This window comes from Anabas testudineus, chromosome 24 (genome assembly GCF_900324465.2).
Source record: "Anabas testudineus chromosome 24, fAnaTes1.2, whole genome shotgun sequence".
In the NCBI taxonomy this organism is placed as follows: domain Eukaryota; kingdom Metazoa; phylum Chordata; class Actinopteri; order Anabantiformes; family Anabantidae; genus Anabas; species Anabas testudineus.
In genome coordinates, this window is record NC_046632.1 from 19,275,594 (window position 1) to 19,293,673 (window position 18,080).

At 45.5% G+C, this 18,080-nt stretch overlaps 1 protein-coding gene across 5 annotated transcripts; it reads right to left on the minus strand.

Moving 5' to 3' along the window:
* Nucleotides 1–213: 213 nt before the first annotated feature.
* Nucleotides 214–17,835, minus strand: kidins220b (kinase D-interacting substrate 220b). Of its 5 annotated transcripts, none has more exons than XM_026341142.1 (29): nt 17,650–17,835; nt 14,885–15,040; nt 14,346–14,444; nt 14,055–14,153; nt 13,483–13,581; nt 12,989–13,090; nt 12,767–12,865; nt 12,394–12,591; nt 12,109–12,207; nt 11,869–11,967; nt 11,593–11,691; nt 11,238–11,415; nt 10,845–11,009; nt 10,594–10,773; nt 10,324–10,489; nt 9,991–10,142; nt 9,616–9,905; nt 9,270–9,410; nt 8,492–8,729; nt 7,628–7,719; nt 7,104–7,248; nt 6,419–6,581; nt 6,008–6,186; nt 5,603–5,838; nt 5,089–5,205; nt 3,793–3,930; nt 3,600–3,698; nt 3,018–3,248; nt 214–2,865 (listed from the first exon to the last, which is right to left on the minus strand). In XM_026341142.1, exons 2-29 carry the CDS (start codon nt 15,014–15,016, stop codon nt 1,684–1,686), a joined length of 5,217 nt encoding a protein of 1,738 aa, XP_026196927.1. In that variant the 5' UTR covers nt 15,017–15,040; nt 17,650–17,835; the 3' UTR covers nt 214–1,683. The 5 variants fall into 5 exon arrangements, with proteins under 5 accessions (XP_026196927.1, XP_026196926.1, XP_026196929.1 ...); XM_026341141.1 differs by having other exon boundaries at nt 14,885–15,043; XM_026341144.1 differs by lacking the exon at nt 5,089–5,205 and having other exon boundaries at nt 14,885–15,043.
* Nucleotides 17,836–18,080: the final 245 nt, after the last annotated feature.

The following is an 18,080-nucleotide window of genomic DNA, read 5'->3' on the forward strand; positions in this document are numbered from 1 at the left end:
TTGTAAATAGCCCAGTACTTGAGTACTCCTCAGCTGAACCTACATCCTATAAAAGAATACTACCTAATGTACAGGTGTCTACTGCGTGATACTGCATATTGATTTCTATGTTATGAAACGATAGTATTTTTACTGTAGTATTTGTACTTTTAAAGTCTGAATACGACTAAAACAGTTTTAAAACCAGAGGAATAAATAAGTTGTGAGGCAGCATCAACGTTCAACATCGAGACTTTATTGAGTTTCTACTGCACAATGACCGATTCAGGTGAGGAGTCACATGACCACAGGTGATCTGATACTGAGGTCGTTTCAAACGTCACATATGAAATTTGCTCTTCAGTTTTAACTTTAACAAACAGATCTGAAGCTGAACTTTAACTTTTTATTCTACTGACTAATTAATACTAAGACTAATGACTAACTAATGAAAAGAACTTTTCAGAATCAGCAGATCCTCACGTTGAAACCACCAAATAGTCCTGGAACAACTTAAACAGGTCGATAATCCCAATAGCTGCTGATCCATTAACCAAACTTCAGTTCTCAGTACCAGCGAAGACAAAACTCCACAAACAACAACAACAAGCAACACGATCGCTGATTTGTTCGTTTCTGTTTCTACACATAAAACACAGACACAGTAAGAACTAGTTAATACTGACACAATCACAGCTTCTCACACACTGAACTCACTGTGAGGTTCTTATTTTACTCACTTTTTAAAATAATTCTGAAAAGTTCTGGTGCCGGATCGATCGGAACAGTTCAGTGTTTTTTAGAAAAGAAGTTTTCAGTGTTTGTGAAACTACAGCAGCAGCACATCACCGCCTCCAGGTTCAGTCCAGCTTCACTGAAACTTAATTACTGAGACGACTGAGAAGTTGTTTGTTCTGGAGCCTCAGCTGTTCCCAATCAAATGTGAGAGTTGGAAGATGAGCACTAAAGGAGGAGATGTTGAATCATATCTAAGCTGCTGTAAGTCTGCAGGTGAAAGGTGAAGTCGTCTCTGGTCAAATGTCACCAAACCTCATTTATGTTTTCCGAACGATGTTTCCCACAGTTAGAAAAACCAGCAGCAGCAACAAAGACCACGCGTCCTCTAATTCAAGTTGTGCCGGGCCTTTGACTCTGACTTATTAACTGTCTTAACTAGTCTGGTTGAATCTAGTGGACAGAACCCAGCTTTCTCTCTGCACACTGTTCATTAGCAGCGGCTCGTGGACTTTAAATCGCCACCTTCTGTTTAGTGTCGGTGACTCAGATCCAGTTAAAGCTGTGTCTGGTTAAAATGAGTTTGTTACTAAAATGTGACTAACGTGCAAGAAACAAATTATGTGAGAAATGAAGCAGACGTGTTGATTCCTGGAGGCGACGGATCACATCACAACACCGACATGCAGCAGCTTCTACTAACAGAGTCACTACGTCACTGCTAAGGTTCATCTACCGACTACAGCTGTGAGCATGCGTTTAACACCACTGACCAGGACACGATAAAACACGAGTCCCCCGGCAGCCGCTCCCCACCTCTTTTCAGATGTTACTGGTGGAATATTTCAACTGAACTTTACTTTAACACTTAATGTCAAATCTTACTCGTTAAATATTTTCATCACCCATCAGACGTCAGGTTGAAGGCGGCTCCCGGTTGACCCTCAGTGCTCCCTTCGTCATCACGGGTCACAGAATGCTCTCCCGCTCCTCGCCGAACGTGACGGTGTCAGAGGACACGGTGCAGATCTCCGGCGGGTCTCCAGGCTTCAGGCCCCTCTTCAGGTGAACCACTCGGACGTTCTCGTTATTCGGCCCCGGCCTGGTGGCGGTGATACCGGAACTCGGGGAGATGATGATGTCACTGGTGGAGGAGGAGGAGGTGGGGTTGGAGGAGGAGGTGGAGCCCTCAGCAGGCTGGCGGGGACGGTTGCCCTGCTGGATGTTGGTGTTGTTGTTGAGCGTCACGTTGCTCGGAGTGCGGTTCAGGTTGTAGGTCTTGGATGAGGGCCAGCTCTCCTCCGGGCTGCTGGCCAGCAGGCTGCACTGGTCCTCGGAGCAGATGGACATCCGGGCCACGGCCGGGTCCTGGAGGCCGCTGAGGCTGCTGGGAAGGCCTCGTTTTCTGGCCAGGCTGTCCTCGTCCAGCTCGATCAGGTTGGACCTGTCCAGCTGCGACAGGTCGGCCTCCTCGTCCTGCAGCGAGTGGTTGGGCGAGCTCTCGTTGGAGCGAACGCCGGAATCAGACGAGTCCTTCTTGTCCAGCATGGCGTCCGACAGATAGTCCTTCCCCTTCAGCGCCAGCGAGCCACCGGGCAGTTTAGGATCGACCACCTTCTTTCCATCTTTCAGCAGGGGGGCGTTATCGGACTCCTCGGACTCCTCATCATCACTGGTGAGCTTCTGGTAGCGTAGACCTCCGCCAGTCTTCAGCTTCAGGTCAGCAGCGCCCTGGAACAGTCCGCATCTTTCGGCGGAGGTTTTGCGGTTCAGCAAGGACTTGGAGGATCCGTGGTCGCCCTTTTCGTCCTCCTCTGTGATTGGGTCCAGGCCCTCGCCGTTGGAGGAGAAGTCTGGGTTGTCTGCCGCTGGCTTGCTGCCACTCTTCTTGGCGAAGGACTTGCGCCCGTCCTGCTCGGAGCCATCCTTACTTTTGTCCTCAGAAGATGATGTCATGAACTGTCCCGGCTGTGGCTGGACTGGTTTTTCTCGGCTGCCGCTGCCCCCCAGCTCCAGCTGAGCCATCTGGGCGATGTACTCCTGGTAGGCGTTGCGATACTCGGCCTGCTGCTTGTCCGTCAGCCTGGAGATGTCGTTGGAGGATTCCTGGGAGTTCAGGCTGCTCATGCTGGCGGTCCGGTGAGCGCCACCCTGTAGACAGAAGAAGAGTTTCTGTTAGTTCTGAGTTTAACATGTAACATCACAACACACAGAACTTAACGTGGTGAATCATCAAATACGGTTCGACTATGATTTTCCTGCACACATCCCACCGGGTTGTTGTTGTCTATTTACTTATTTACCATCCACTGTATGTTTCCGTGTCGTGTCGGCTCGTCCAGTCCCACAGTGCTCAGCTCCTCAAAGCTCAGGTTGAAGCTGTACATTGGCGAAGCGTCCGTGTTGGCAGCGCCGGCGTGAGGAGGAGCTGCTGCTCGTCTTCCGGTCTCGATGTGAGCGCCAACAACGCTGCCTTGCTCACTGGCAGCTTCCTCATGCAGCACCTGGCTCTCTATGTGACGCATGTCCAGAACCTTCAGCAGGACGGAGCAGATAAGTAACGAGAGGTCAGGACAAATAAATGTCTGGATTTTATTTTTCAGCTGTAAACAGTAGTTTCCTGAACAATCTGAGGGAAAACGCTGCTGAACGGACCTCATGTCTTTCACCAAATCATCAGAATCACCATTAAATACATTTTAAGGTTTTTATTCTTTTTTTGTGTGGTGCAAACACTGAGACACATTATTTGTTAGCATGTGGCTGATGAATCAGGTGGTAAATAAAACTGAAACGCCTTTAAACTGCCTCAGCTTAACTAGTCCTCAGTGTCATCTTATAGGATCTTTAATGTTCAAACATTTAACATCAGGTTGTGGACTGACCGTGGCTCTGAACAGCTGCCAGTCTCCAAAGTTCATGTTCATCTCCTTCTTCAGCTCATCGATGTTACACTGAGACAAAACTCTGCCGTTAACGTTTGCCTGAAAGTCAAACAGCAAATGAAAACTGATTCCACTCTGACAAACGTTGTTTCACGCTGAAAACTTTGAACACTTTGAAGCTCGTGTGACTGACCTTCCTGATGGTGGCCGTGTACTGTCCCAGCATGCTGTGGTCGATACCGTCGATCTGACGCACGCGCTCACAAACAGCCTCCGTTGTCATGGAGCTGAGGAGAATGGCCGGAGCGCCCGACACGACAGAGGCCGAACCCTGAACACGAACACACAGCTGAGCATTAAACATGAATTTAAACAGCGTGGAAACCGTCGGGACTGATCCAGTGTCTCCGTGTGAGGAGGTTCTGCTCAGGGAATTCAGAATAGGTTCTGCACTGAAGTGATATCTGTGTGTCCGGGTGGTGGTGGGGGTCAGTGGTTGGGGGGGTCAGTGAGGGTTATTGGAAAGGTCACCACTGAAGTTACAAACTAGTCCAGGCAAGGTGCATGCTGGGAGTTGTGTTAGGCAGAGGCACTTCAGGAGTTAACAGAAAAGAGGTAAGGAAGGTAGGAAGGAAATAAGGAAGGGGGGAAGGAGGGAGGATTATGTTAGGTAGAGTTCAATACCTGCTTCCTTTTCAAAGATGACACTTTAGACTGCAGACAGACAACGAGACAGACACAGGGAGAGACAGACAGGCAGACAGACAGCAGAGACAAGTAAGGAATGAAGTACTGGTGGAAAACATTAGGAAAGAGATGTGGAAATGATCGACAGTGGTGGAAAGTAACTAAGTACATTTACTCAGGTGATAACAGAGAATCAGAAGCTTCAGGTTCAGGTTGGAGCCTGTTGGAGCTAAAACTGATACTTCATTAGGATTTGTAGTACTTGTAACAGTGTAATTTTAGTACAGGTTGTGAGTACTTCTTCCACCACTGATGATCAATGACGATTATCAGCAGCTGTTTTCAAATTCAGGGTGATAGAAGAAGAAACCAAAATTCAACCAGAGAAGAAGAGACGAGCGGAGTTCAGCATCATTAACAGCAAAGGAAGAAGAAGATGAAGAAGCTGAAAAATGCTGAGTCAGGGTACTGAGGTCTTAATGTGGCCCATGAGTATTTTTAATAAATCTGTAGTTTCCTGCAGTTTCCACACAAACCTAACTGAAGATAAAGTGAGAAACAGAGAAACACTCAAAGAACCAGAAACTTTCAGGTAAACTATGTGATGTGAAGGAAACAGATTCTGAGCGAAAACAAATAAATCCTATAAAATGAATCTAGTGCAAATGTAATAGATTACTTGTAGTAAAACGTGACTTTGTTGATTTATTCATGAATTCATTATGTCTTCTTATCTGCACTGAATGACCAGACAACATGATAAAAAACAACTCTCTTGTTCTCAGGTGTTCGTTCTACTTACGGGTGCTGCGGTGGCGTCCCTGCTGATTTTAGGTAGCGAGCGTGGGTGGAGGTGTGATAGGTAGAAGGGGGCCACGAGAGGCCGTGGCAGCTGGTAAAGGTGATGGGGGAAATATGGCTGGGGGGAGGGGGGGGGGGGAGAAAATTAAAATAATGTTCATGGAGAAGTTTCAATGTGAAACAAAAAGAAGGAGGCAACTTAAAAAAAACTGCTGCTGTCATGATGTGATGTCAGTGAAACTGAAGGTTTACTGTCAGATTTAGCATAAAGTGCTAAATCTGAGACACACAGGAGGCCGAACACAGCTCTCAGACAGTAAATTAAATCAAACTGAAGCTTATAAACACAGACGATGGTAAATGGTGAAACTGAACCAGGTGATGACATCATAGGGTTACCTACTGCTCAACCAGCTGGAAGTCCGGGACCAGTGTGGATTGAACAAAACCTGTAAGTTGAATCACATGACACTGCATGACACAATCAGATGTGTGTGGGCGGAGCCTTTACTCACCCTGTTGTAGAAGGGGTGCTGAGGTCCGGCCATGCCGCTGTAGTAGCTGCTGTGAGGCTGCGGGGAGACGACGGCCCCCGTTGGTGGGTTGAAGGGTCCACTGAAGGAGGCGGAGGGCGAGCACGTGGACGACACCTGACTATAGACGGAGGTGGGCCGGGCCTGGGCCTCCTGCAGGGGGAGGGATGGGTACGTGACCCCGCCCATATTCATCTGCTCCCGGGCAGCACGAACATCTGGATGAGCGGGAGAGAGACAGATCACCTGGATGAGTACTGAGACCAGAACCAGGTCAGAACTAAAGGTACTCTGTACTGACAGAGGTGATGAGAGCAGTACTAGCAGTACCTGTGAGTTGTAGCTGAGTAACATTTGCACTATTGTCAGTAGTAGTACGAATATTACCTGCAATGATTTCTCTGAGTTTGGGGTCCAGGTTGACGGTGCAGGGCAGAAAGGTCCGGATGTCTCTGGCTGTCAGGACGGGAGTTCGCGACGACAGAAAGACCTCGAAGCTCCGAACGTCTCCGTCGATCTCCAGCAGAGGCTCCACGTCTTTGGTGGTGGGGATGTTCTTCGACACTCTGACAGAGAAAACACAAGAAGTCTGCTGCTGGTGGAATACTACGCCCCCCTTTGAGGTGAGAGTACGTCAGGCTGTTATCAGGTTGATAAACAGAAAAAAGTTTCTCTCTGGTTCTTTATTTAATATTTTGATGAAAAGATGTCAACAGATGCAAATAAAAAAAGGAACCAATGACTCGATAAAACTCGATAAAAGAAATGAACGGCTGCAGCCTGAGAGAAACCTCTGACCTTTCGTAGATGGTCTTGAGCGTGGCCTGGTCGGGGACTCCGTCGGTCTCCTCCAGGTACAGGATAAGCCAGGATGTCCTGTAAGGCCACTGCTCCGTCAGGTTGATCCACGATGCGAGTCGGTCCCAGTTAAAACTGATCTGATTGGCGCGCAGCAGACGACCTGCAGCACAGAGTAGCAGGATCAGCCCCAAGCTCATCAAAAAAAAAAAATCAAACGTTTCAGTGTAAAAATGTAAAATACATATTATTTTATCTTATATATGTGTGTGTGTGTATACTATAATGTGTCTACTATAGGAACTAAGCTACTGTATGTAAACTACGAGGACTACTTCAATATATAGACACACAAAATCTCAGCTTTTCCTTAACTTCACTGTGGTTTAGGACTGAAAATAAATGTTTCCATGGAGCAAATGTCAGTAATAGTTTCTCAGAGGCTAAAGTGACTTAAAACACAAGACACAGGCATTAAATTCATATTTGAGGAGCTAAGGCAGAAAAAAATAGTTTTTTATGAAAAATGCTCTTACTGCAGATCTACAACGAGTTAGATGCTGTGGTCAGTCAGCACTGACTTCTTCCTCAGAGATTAGTGATAAATCCTACAGACATGTGACCCCCCTCCGTCTGTCTGTACCGTAATAACAAATGTTTGGCGTCTGTTAGACGAGTCACAGACCTGTGACAGAGACGATGTTGAGCAGCCTCCTCATGGTCTGTGGGCTGATGTCACTGAACCAATCCTCTGTCACCATCAGCTTCGTCAGGTCGAACGACATCTGACGAGTCACCGAGCGCTGCACCTGACGTCTTCGGTACGTGTCCTGAACAAACCCAACATAGATCACATGATCAGGTCCCAGTGTTTTTTAGTACTGGTTTTTTAAACACTGGTTTGTTCTGCAAATGCGACGGGAGTCGGGACCAGAATTCAATACAAACAAAAAGATTTAGCTGTTAATGAACTGATTAACGGCTTCATATAATAAACTAACAGCTAACATCAAAGGTGTTGCTGCTGTTAAACTCGCTCGGAATCAAAATCACTGTGAGAGCAGCTGCTTTTAATTCAATAAGAGCCGGGAGGAAACATGACTGAGGCGCTGTGATTAAAAAACCCACAGTGAAGCTCGAGATGTTTTTGTCTCAAAGTAAACTGAAAACAAGAACATTTATCATGAAGACACAGACTCGGTGTCTCACCCTGCGGTTCAGCGTCGTCTTGCTGCCAAACTTGGTTAATTCTCCCAAACTGTGCTGAGACAGTTTCCTGTCCAGCTCCTCGTGCCACCCTGCTGACAGAAAATAAAATCCATTAACTGCGGAAACAAGTGAAACCGATTCATGAACTAATTCTAAGATAACGCAAACCCCTCAAAGGTCATTTTCAGTAACAGGTAAACCTGAACTGGAGAAATCTGCAGCTGATCAAAGCCTCACCTTCATGATGAAAAACAAATATCACTGAGAATCAACAAACAGTTAACAGCTGACCTCTGAGACAGAATTCCTTTATTAAGTTTGATTCTAATTCAGTGAAATTATACAATTATTATTTATGTTCTGTCTGAAACATTCCTCAAGCTTTCCATTAGAAACTGAGTTACACTAAAATCACTAGATACACTGAAACATTTGTCTCAGCATGTTAAACAGCACAGAAAAAGTACAAAGAAAGCACCAAGGAGAAAGTCCAGAGTTGTAAACATATAAATGAGTCTTCACAGAGATTTTTATCTAATTCAAGAGTATTAACAAATATAATGGGCCTAAAATAATAACACAAATAATTCACATCTATCATGTCTTTATTGAGAACAACCATAAAAACACACAGAACACAAATTTGACTGAGTCAGGTGTTAGTATAAGTTAAGAAAATTTGTTTGGAGCTGTGGACTAGAGCGACTTCCAAAAACCATGAGTCACAAAATCGTGCAGCCTAATTCACAATCACCAGCTGTGTGATTTACTGCTCTGTGGTTCAGTTTTCTCAGATATACAGTGAAATACTGTTACTGCGAATCCCAATGTACTACCAGTGATTTTGGTTATCGTCATAGTTACCATCAGTGTTAATGGCGTCCCCGTTAGCTGGCACGGCAGCACACATCTTCTTGGCACTGGAGAGTCCTCTGCTGTTGAGGAAGACAGGGAGGTGGACGATGTTCCTCATATAGTCGTGTCCGTTGATGTTAGAGTCTCTGAGGACGCTGTTCAGATTCTGGTTGATGGCTTTGATGATGATGTGGGGGTCACTGGCGAAGATGGAGATGAAGGGGCCTTTGGAGAACAACACCCGCACCTGCAGGAAGGGGCAGGACTTATCTCAGTTGTTCACTTTAAAGGATTTAATTGGGATTGAAACAATTTCTGCTCTGCTGATCGACTTCACACTCCATCAGACAAATATGTCTGTCGTCTGATGGAGGATAATTCAACTCAAGCTTCTTCCAAGACACAAACAGCTGATCTGCTGCAGATCTGATTTGATTTCATGCCCTTCAGCCCCCGTCTTTTACATCTGTGCATGTATCTGAGCCGGAAATGGGATCTGGTGGAAACCAGTAATAATTAGTTAAACAAAGAGATACTCTGAAACGGCTGAGAGCTTTGAGTTTCACAGTAAAGTGCTGTAAAATAAAACGCTTTTTTAAAACCATTTTAAGTAACATAAGACATGTCAAAAGATGTCTCTTTCAAGCTGATTTCATGTGATAATAGTAAATATACTCTCAGACTTTACAGTATGTTGTGTAATTTTCAAAGGCAAACTCATGCATCACTTCGAGCAAACAGAAAGTGAATAAAATCTAGATGGGGTTTGGAACGTGTGGTTCCTCACCGTGTCGAGCATCTGCAGAACTTTGTCCTGTTCGCAGGAGTCCAGTCCATCGATGACGACCGCCAGCCTTGTCTGATGCTGCGTGAAGCTGTCGATGGTCTTGGCCATCCTCGCCATCAGCTCCACCTCGTGCTTCAAGACCTGCCGGTCGACACATTTAGGCTCATATTGCACCTTTTAATGATCTCAGTTACATTTTCTACACCAGCTTCCAGCTGTGTAGAATTAAGTTATACCAATATTAAGTTTAGTTTTGCATATTCATACTGTTGGAGCAGCTGCAGAAGAGACACAGATGCTACAGTTACTGTAGCTGTGCTGTGGTTTATATACTTTAAGCCCTCACCTTCATGAAGCCCTCACTCTTCAGTTTGTGCATCCTGTTGGCCGCGCTGTGCAGCCTCTTCCTTTGAGAGTTCAGCACTGAGTCGGTCACCTGCCACCACGTCCTGCAGTTCAGCAGCAGAGCCAGACCCACCACACTGCTGATGGCAATTAGCACAGCGTTTACTGTCCGGTTCTCCCTGTCCACTTTAAAGACAGCCAGCAGCGCCATGCCGGTGACCAGACAGGCCAGCACCAACACAAATAGGATGAAGGACGGTATGCAGCACGTCTTCTTCCACTTCCTCTTACCTGAGACATCAAGTGATGGGAAGAACCAGAGATTAAGTGCTGTTTTAAACAGGAAATATTGTGTGTGTGTGTCTGTGTGATTTACCTTGTGTCTCTTCTGTCTTAAACACTCTGAACAGACGAGTTGCGAGGAAACCAAACTCTCTCTCACAGGCGTCGGATAGTGTGGCGATCATCTCGGCCATTGATGTTTCTCCTCCGACGCTGGACAGACGATTGTAGTCTGTAAACAGAAACCTGCAGGGAGCCAACATGACAGTGACATTTTTCTGAGAACTGAATTTGAAATTGTGTGAAATGTCTCTTTAAAAGGGCTCTTGAACTGAGAACAATTCAGAATTTTTCCTCCACTAACATATCCTCAGTGAAGCAACTTTTTGCCCTGATTCTGTCCTTCCAGGCTCACTGAGCATGTTACCTGACAGGCAGAGCTCGGGTGCTCTGCTCTGGCAGCTCTGGCGGGTTGACAAACATCAGCTTTAACAGCAGCTCCAGGTACCCGATGTGACGGGCCAGACGAGTGCTGAGCAGCCAAGCCCAGGTCCAGTTTTCCCCCTCCCGACGGCCACCGAAGTACACCACCACTAGGAGACATACAGATGTTATTTACTTGACTGAGGGAGAACAGGGACACTAGAGCAGAAAACAGAAACCACTCCTTTCTCGGATATCACAAATTGTATCTCACCAAAGAAGAGGTAGAGCAGAGCCAGCAGGCTGAGGGAGACGGCCATGGCGAGTTTGGGGTCAACGGTGAAGCCGAGAACGATGGCGACGGAGCCGCAGAGCAGCAGAGACAGAATGACAACAAGCCAGGAGAACTGAAACAAGGGCTCAATCTGCTGACCTGCAAATGTCTTCATCTCATCTGAGGAAGAAGGACAAATATTAGTATGTGATTATGTAGTGTAAAGGACGGGGACGTGTGTACGAGCTCACCTTCCAGTTTCTTTAGCAGGAAGGACTTGCCACTGCCCCACTGAGCGTACAGACCCACACAGATGGGGGGCTGCATGGTGGGTTCACTCAGGATGTCGGCCAGTGCAGAGCTGTACAGGTCATAACCCAACATGTCTCCATCTGACTCTGTGGGGGACAGGTGACCTGCGGAGGGAGGGGGGTTCAAACAGGAACTCAGTTAGAGGATGGACGATTGGCTTTGGGATGTATTGTTAGCTCAGCATGTAGCCCCCAGTCTATGTGTATTAAATATTTCACAGTTAGCCCTGACCTCCTTGTGAAAACAACTAGTGTAACAGTAAACCTGCGCCACAGTCAGTACAGTTTAAATCCTGCAGGTAGTGCCTGTAGGTTTGGAGCGTGTGGACATACGCGCTCCAAAGATCTGTGTGAGGATGCTCTTCTGGTGGCTGCAGTCGATGTTGTACGGCGTCTCCCCGGCCTTGTTGGGTCGGTACAGCAGACGGCCATCTTTGGGGTTCCTAAGGAGCAGCTCAGCCAGGCGGCGGCTCCGGCCACGGATGGCGATGTGGAGAGCAGTGTCTCCTTTCTGGAAAAACAGGAATAGTGGTGATGGGAAAAGTCCAAATGTTTATCTTGTGTTTACATAAATTGCTGAGGAGAGGTTTGGGGTTTAAAACTGATCTCAGTTCACTGTTAACACTGATGTAATATTAACAGAAGTATGGCAGCTTTGTTATTAAGTGTGAATGTTTCTGACCCCCACCTTGTCGACAGCCGACACTTTGGCTCCTTTATCGAGCAGCAACTCCACAATCTCAATGTTCCTCATCTTAGTGGCTTTGATCAGAGGAGTCTCTCCATCCTGGAAAACAGGAAACAGGAATCACAACCTTACAACTGATCTTCCTCTACTCACAACATCTGTACGACAAAACGCCAGATGTTCCGATGACTTCCAGCCACACACATCTTTTTTGGCAGACATTTAAAAATGTGCAGGTGGCGGCAGGCAGCAGGTCCACGTGTGCTCAGGTCTCACCTTGGTGCAGGTCTCAGTGTCGGGGTTGCACTGCAGGATGTCTCTCACCATGGTGGCATTTCCTTTCTCCACAGCCCAGTATAGAGCTGTCTTACTGTCCTGGAAACACAACAGAGCAACACGTCATCACTGACCAACGATAACAACACATTATTAGAAATCAAATCTATAACTACATTAATGATTGTATTGTCATTTCTGTCCATCTTAAAATGTCCTTCTGTCTTTCTGTGATCTCACCTGTCCCCTGATGTCGATGTCGGCGTATTTATGCAGCAGAGCTCTGACGATCTCCACATGACCTCCCCTCACTGCTCCGATCAGCACTGTGTCGCCACTCTGTAACACACAGGTATAATAGGTATAATTTCCTCTTTATGCTGACGCTCAACATGATGCTGCAGCAGTTTGACCTGTCCTGACTAAAATATTTAAATGAGGATGTTTTTTCTCTCTATTTTCTGGTCTTGATTGTGACCTTTTTAATAATTCTCAAAATAATCTATGATGTTTAGTGAGTCTCACTCGGTCTGGGATGTTGACGTAGGTCCCAGCGTCCAGCAGGTCCTGGACGATTTCGGTGTAGCCCTCCTTGGCGGCGATCATCAGAGCCGTGTTTCCGTCTTTGTCTGTCATGTTGACGTTTGGGTTCCTCTTCAGCAGCTCCTTCACCACCACTGTGTATCCTCCCTTTACCGCCACAATCAGAGCTGTCATCGAGTTCTGCACAGACCGCAGACAGACAGCAGTTATTAGCATCATGAAAACCTTAGTACTAATACTTGGGGGGGATTGCTGGGTTTTCTCTATGAGTTTATAAAGTTCATTTTTTATTATGTGAAGTGCTGTGACATAATTAGTTATGATTCGAGCTGAATGATGTAGAGTGGAGTCATACCGCCCCCTCCTGGTCGACATCAGCTCCGTTCTCCAACAGGTACATCACACAGTCAAAGTGTCCTTTTCTGGCTGCCCAGATCAGAGGTGTGGTCCCATACTGTTACACACACACATACACATGTTCATGATTTGCAACATGTATGAAATTACTGGGGGTATGTTAACCTGAGCATTCAGGTGTAACAGGAACTGTTGTTTTCTCAATGTGTCGTGTCGTCACCTTGTCAGAACAGTTGACTTTGGCTCCGTTTTGCAGCAGCAGCTTGACAATGTCAGCGTGTCCTCGACCTGCAGCCCAGATAATGGGATACACACTGAACTGCTGTCGAAAAGAGAGAGACAGCGAGACATCAGCTCTGAACATTCAGTCATTTCATTTATTTTCTCACTTTCTACCTCTGCACTGTTCTGCTGTGTGTTAATCACTTTAAGTTGGCATAGAAAAGTAAAACTAACACCTCACAAATTGTTTCATTTTTAAACTAGACTTAAAATAGGTTTACTGGGGTCCAAGCACAAGATGCAGCTATAACCAAATGCATACCTAGCATTTCTATAATTACATTTTATATAAGGTTTGTGGGGAACTATTGTCAGTGATGGATTAATCCACATTTGGAACTTGAACCCTATGGTCTGATAACACATATGAGATTACACACACGTCACAGGCGTAGTGTCTGGATACACAGATATTGTATGCTGGTGTGTCACCTGTCCTGTAGTGTTAGGGTTGGCTCCCTGCTCCAGCAGCAGCTTGGCGACCTCCACACGACCTTTGTAACATGCCCATGTCAGAGCCGTCCATCCTCCCTGAGACACAGTCACAGCACAGTAACATCTGTCATTACACTTGTTAAAAAAAAAAACTAAACAGACAATACCTCAGGTCTCCTCCCATTTATCATGAATTATCAGTATACAATGATGAACGACGTTATAGAGTGGTTAGAAGCAGCTGGACCAATATGTCTTAATGTTTATCAGTGTGACAGTTAAAAATGCTAAATAAATACCCTAAACATGTTGTGTCAGTGTGTAGTCCTCCTATAAATTATCTTTATATGTTAACATGTTGGTACATTTTAGGTATTCATCTGTAAATTATACCTGTGTGTTTATTTACTGTATAAATACTTAATACTGTGAGGACGGAAAATCCTGTGTTCAGGTGTGTGATCAGGTAGTGTTTACCGAGCTACAGTACAAGCGATGTGTCACCTAGCTCTGATAGTCAGACTACATTTCCCATAAGTCATTGGTTTGGGTGTTTGTGTTGTTCCCACCATGTCTCTGTGTTCGATGTAGGCGCTGTTCTCCAGCAGCTCCCTCACCACCTCCAGATGACCTTCTTTAGCTGCAGAGATCAGAGCCGACCAGCAATCCTGACAAAACACACACATGCGGAGATGGTGTTACCGTGGCAACAGTAGCATTGCCATCACTGAGCCGCATATTGATCAACTCTGCCTCTGTTTCCTAGCAACTACAGCATTCGAGGTCAGAACATTTTTAATTATTATTCCACCAAAGGATGTGAACGATCAGACAGACGAGGATGTGTTTGTTTCACCCACCACGTCGTCCAGGTTGACGTTGGCTCCTCTCCTGACGAGCTCCTGGACGATCTCCAGGCTGCCCTGCTCGGCTGCCAGCATCAGTGGAGTCTGACCGTTCTGTGCACAAACACACATGATAAACAGATGGTTCTGTTTTCTGTTCACAACAGGAGATAATGAAATACTCATAAGTTAAGGTAAATATTTTCTTATATATATATATATATATATATACAGTTAAGATTAAAATTTTTGATAAAAAAACATGGATCACATACATACATATATATATATATATATATATATATATATATATATGTATGTGTGTGTGTGTGTGTGTGTGTGATCCATGATAAAAATCTTAAATAAAAAATTACAATCTTAAAATCTAAAATAATGATGTAGTATCTTGTTAAAACAAAAGCTATAACTTGATATGACATAAAAACAACAGGGATAACACCTGCAGTAAATTAATAATATCCAAAGCGAATAAACCGTGTTAGCAACAAGACAACTCCTGGTTGGTAGAGGACGTTAGGTAATGCTGTACGTACGTCGCTACGTCCGTCCACCTCCTTGAAGCGATCCAGGTGAGCTTTGAGAGCAGCCAGGTTCTCCTCCTCCACATAGCTGAACAGGTTCTGGATGGCCAGAGTGGTCATCTTGATGGACGTGGTGGTGTCCATGTCTGCAGTCTGTTAAGATGCGCTCCACTGACAGGAGACAGCAACACATCAGTACACTTACTAAAGTTTGAGGTACTTGTTCTACATTTCAGAGGGAAATACTGCACTTTGTACTGTCCAGAGCAAAACTTTCTGTTTCTTTTCAGATGAAGACTCCACATATAATAATGTTATGTCTGTCATGTCCACACAGGGTGGACGCTGTGTGATATGTAAATCAGAGTCCAGGACAGTGTGGCTGATGTCTGATCTCCAGCAGCAGCAGCAGCAGCAGCAGCAGCAGCAGCAGCAGCAGCAGCAGCAGCAGCAGCAGCTTCCTTTAATGTCACACAGCTGTGAACTGACCTTAGATCAGCAGTCAGACGTTTCCTCGACTGTGTCGGCCGACTGATACAACTTTAGAGAACTGAGAGATGATGGAGGTGCCGAACCAGCCAATAATTCCTCAGCTTAACATCAATAAAGTTTTATCTGCAGCTTTATGGACAAAGACGTTTTCATCCTTTATCCAAACCAACAGTCTTCGAGGGCGCGTGTGGAGCAGGGAGGTAGAAAACATGTTGCTGCGGCTCGATTTCTATTCTTAACTAGAGAACACAGTACATAGAGCTTTCTCAATCAATATCAATACTGTGCCGAGCTGGGCCTACAGTAAACATCTGGCACAACAATAACAGCTGCATGCTACTGAATCTGATCCATCCTATCACGTATCAATACATGTGTACTCCACGTCCTGGTTTGTCAAGATTATTACAGCTGCCGCTAAGGCAGCTTTCTTCAAAGTTCTACAGACACTGTGTTTCCAATCCTCTGTGTAAAAATAACTGTAAATGTAGCGTGATGTAGTAAATAGACACAGTCTGACCTTGTGTGGCTGCAGGCCGGTTCAAGGCTTTGTGTGTGTGTGTGTGTGTGTGCAGTAAATAGCTCTGCTCTGAAACACATTCCTGCTCTGAGAGAGGCTCAACAGCCGATAATGAGAGCTGAAACAGACTCGAGATCAGGTGTAGACTGGATGATTATTATCTTTATTATTGGTTATTAATTGGCCTTCAGTGAACATACAGCAGCCTCGGGTCGTAGTACCTGCTCTCTACCTAGAAAACACTCACCTTTTCAGGTACTGGCATAAGGTGTTTAAGCTGTTGGTACATTCATTCTGTGCTGTTAGATCGTATACTACTGATATCATGTGATTAATACTGAGATCAGTTAGAATCTACTGTAACTAGAAAACATCAGAGTGACTGGAGTTGGGACTTTTCATGAGCAAGTCTGAATATGTAACTGTTCAATGTTCTGTCTGAATTGAGCTTTGGTCACACTGTTATTGTCATTAATCATTTATCTTTCTCATTTACCCCTTAGAGATCTGGACTTTTTTTGCTGAATTTTATTTTCATGTTTCTCTCCAACTGTTTATAATTAGAAAGAATTTATTTTGAGAATTCTCTAAAATGAATCTAAAACAGATTAATCAGTGAAGCATTAAACCCAAAACAGACGCTTGATTTCCTTTTCTGTCTTATTTGAAAGACTGTAAAGCTGAAAGCTGATCTCACTGCTGTGTGATTACTGACATAAAACACCACTCCCATGTCGTAGATCATACTGTAAAATGATGAAACAATCTCCAAGCTTTCAAATAAGGTATAACATTCACACATTCCCAGAGTGCACTGATTTGATCTGTAAGCTAAGCGACTTTCTTCAGTGACTGGATCATTTGTATTTTTCTTTTATTGGACCTGTTCTCATTATGTACACTGACATAGCAACAGTGTTCTTAACAGTACATTTAGAGAATGACAAAATGAATTTTCATATTTTCAAATGTCTACACATAGGAAGAAGAACCCATCCATCCATTTTCTTCAGGGTCATTGTAGGGCGCACACACACACACGCGCACACACACACACACACGCACACGCACACACACACCTATGGCCAATTTCGAGTCACCAATAACCACACATGCTAGACGTGCATGTCTTTGGAGGTGGGAGGAAGAGAACCCACGCAGACACGGCCCCCTGCCGAGCCGCGGATTCGAACCAGCGTCCTTCCTGCCGACAGTGCTGACCACTAGACCACAGTGCAAGAAACAAGAAGAATCATCAAATCCTAGTAATGAATCAGCCCCCGTCCGTATTAAAGGAACAGGTCCGGCCCGGTTCTATTGTCTTCTTCTTCGGTTCTGTACATTTGAGCTTGTGTCTCCCTGTGGTCCAGGATGAGGCACCGCCCTGTCCGTTATTGACGGTAATTAACCGTATCACATGAATTAACGACGTTTAATTACCCTTTTATTCATTCTAATACCAACATTATCGGCACCGTGCTGTTCACCGAGTCCGGACCGGTACTGGTTCGCGGTGGATCCCGAACACCCTTCACGCTGTCACCGGATTCACGGATTCACCGCAGAAATGAACACATGATGAAAACCCGCTGAAAACCCAATTATCGGTTTATCACCGGTGATTTAACCCAAATCAAACATCGAACGAACCGTTCTTCGAACCGTTCTCCGAACTGTTCTGTTCGTGTTTGTCTCCATCAGCTTCGGGCTGATCGATGACCGGAGGATGCTGACGGTCAAACCGGAACAACCCGATCGTTTTTACCTTCTGAAGGGAATTCGAGTCGGTTGAACGCATCCGGGTTCGGGTCCAGTCGGGTTTCAGTAGCGGTAGTTCGGTGGGTCAGTGTGCCGTCCGACGTCCTGGGCCTGTGTTCGGTGACAGCCTCGGATCACTCTCCATCCCGAACGACGGCAGCCATCTTGCTCCGCGGCCGACAGACGAACTCGGACTGAGCCAACCAGAGCCCGCGCGCGGCGTCAAGCGCGCCACAGCACCGCGGCCACTTCCGTTCACTGCTGCCAAAATAAAAGCACCACTGCCAGTTTCCTTTAAGAATAAAATACACTGACAACAACAAGCCAGCCCAGAGGGAGTGCAGCCCAGTTTAAACTGCACAGAGACTCACATTTAAACATTGAAACATTTAAATATCGTAATATTAAATATCACCAGCTGCTACTTTTAATCGTTCA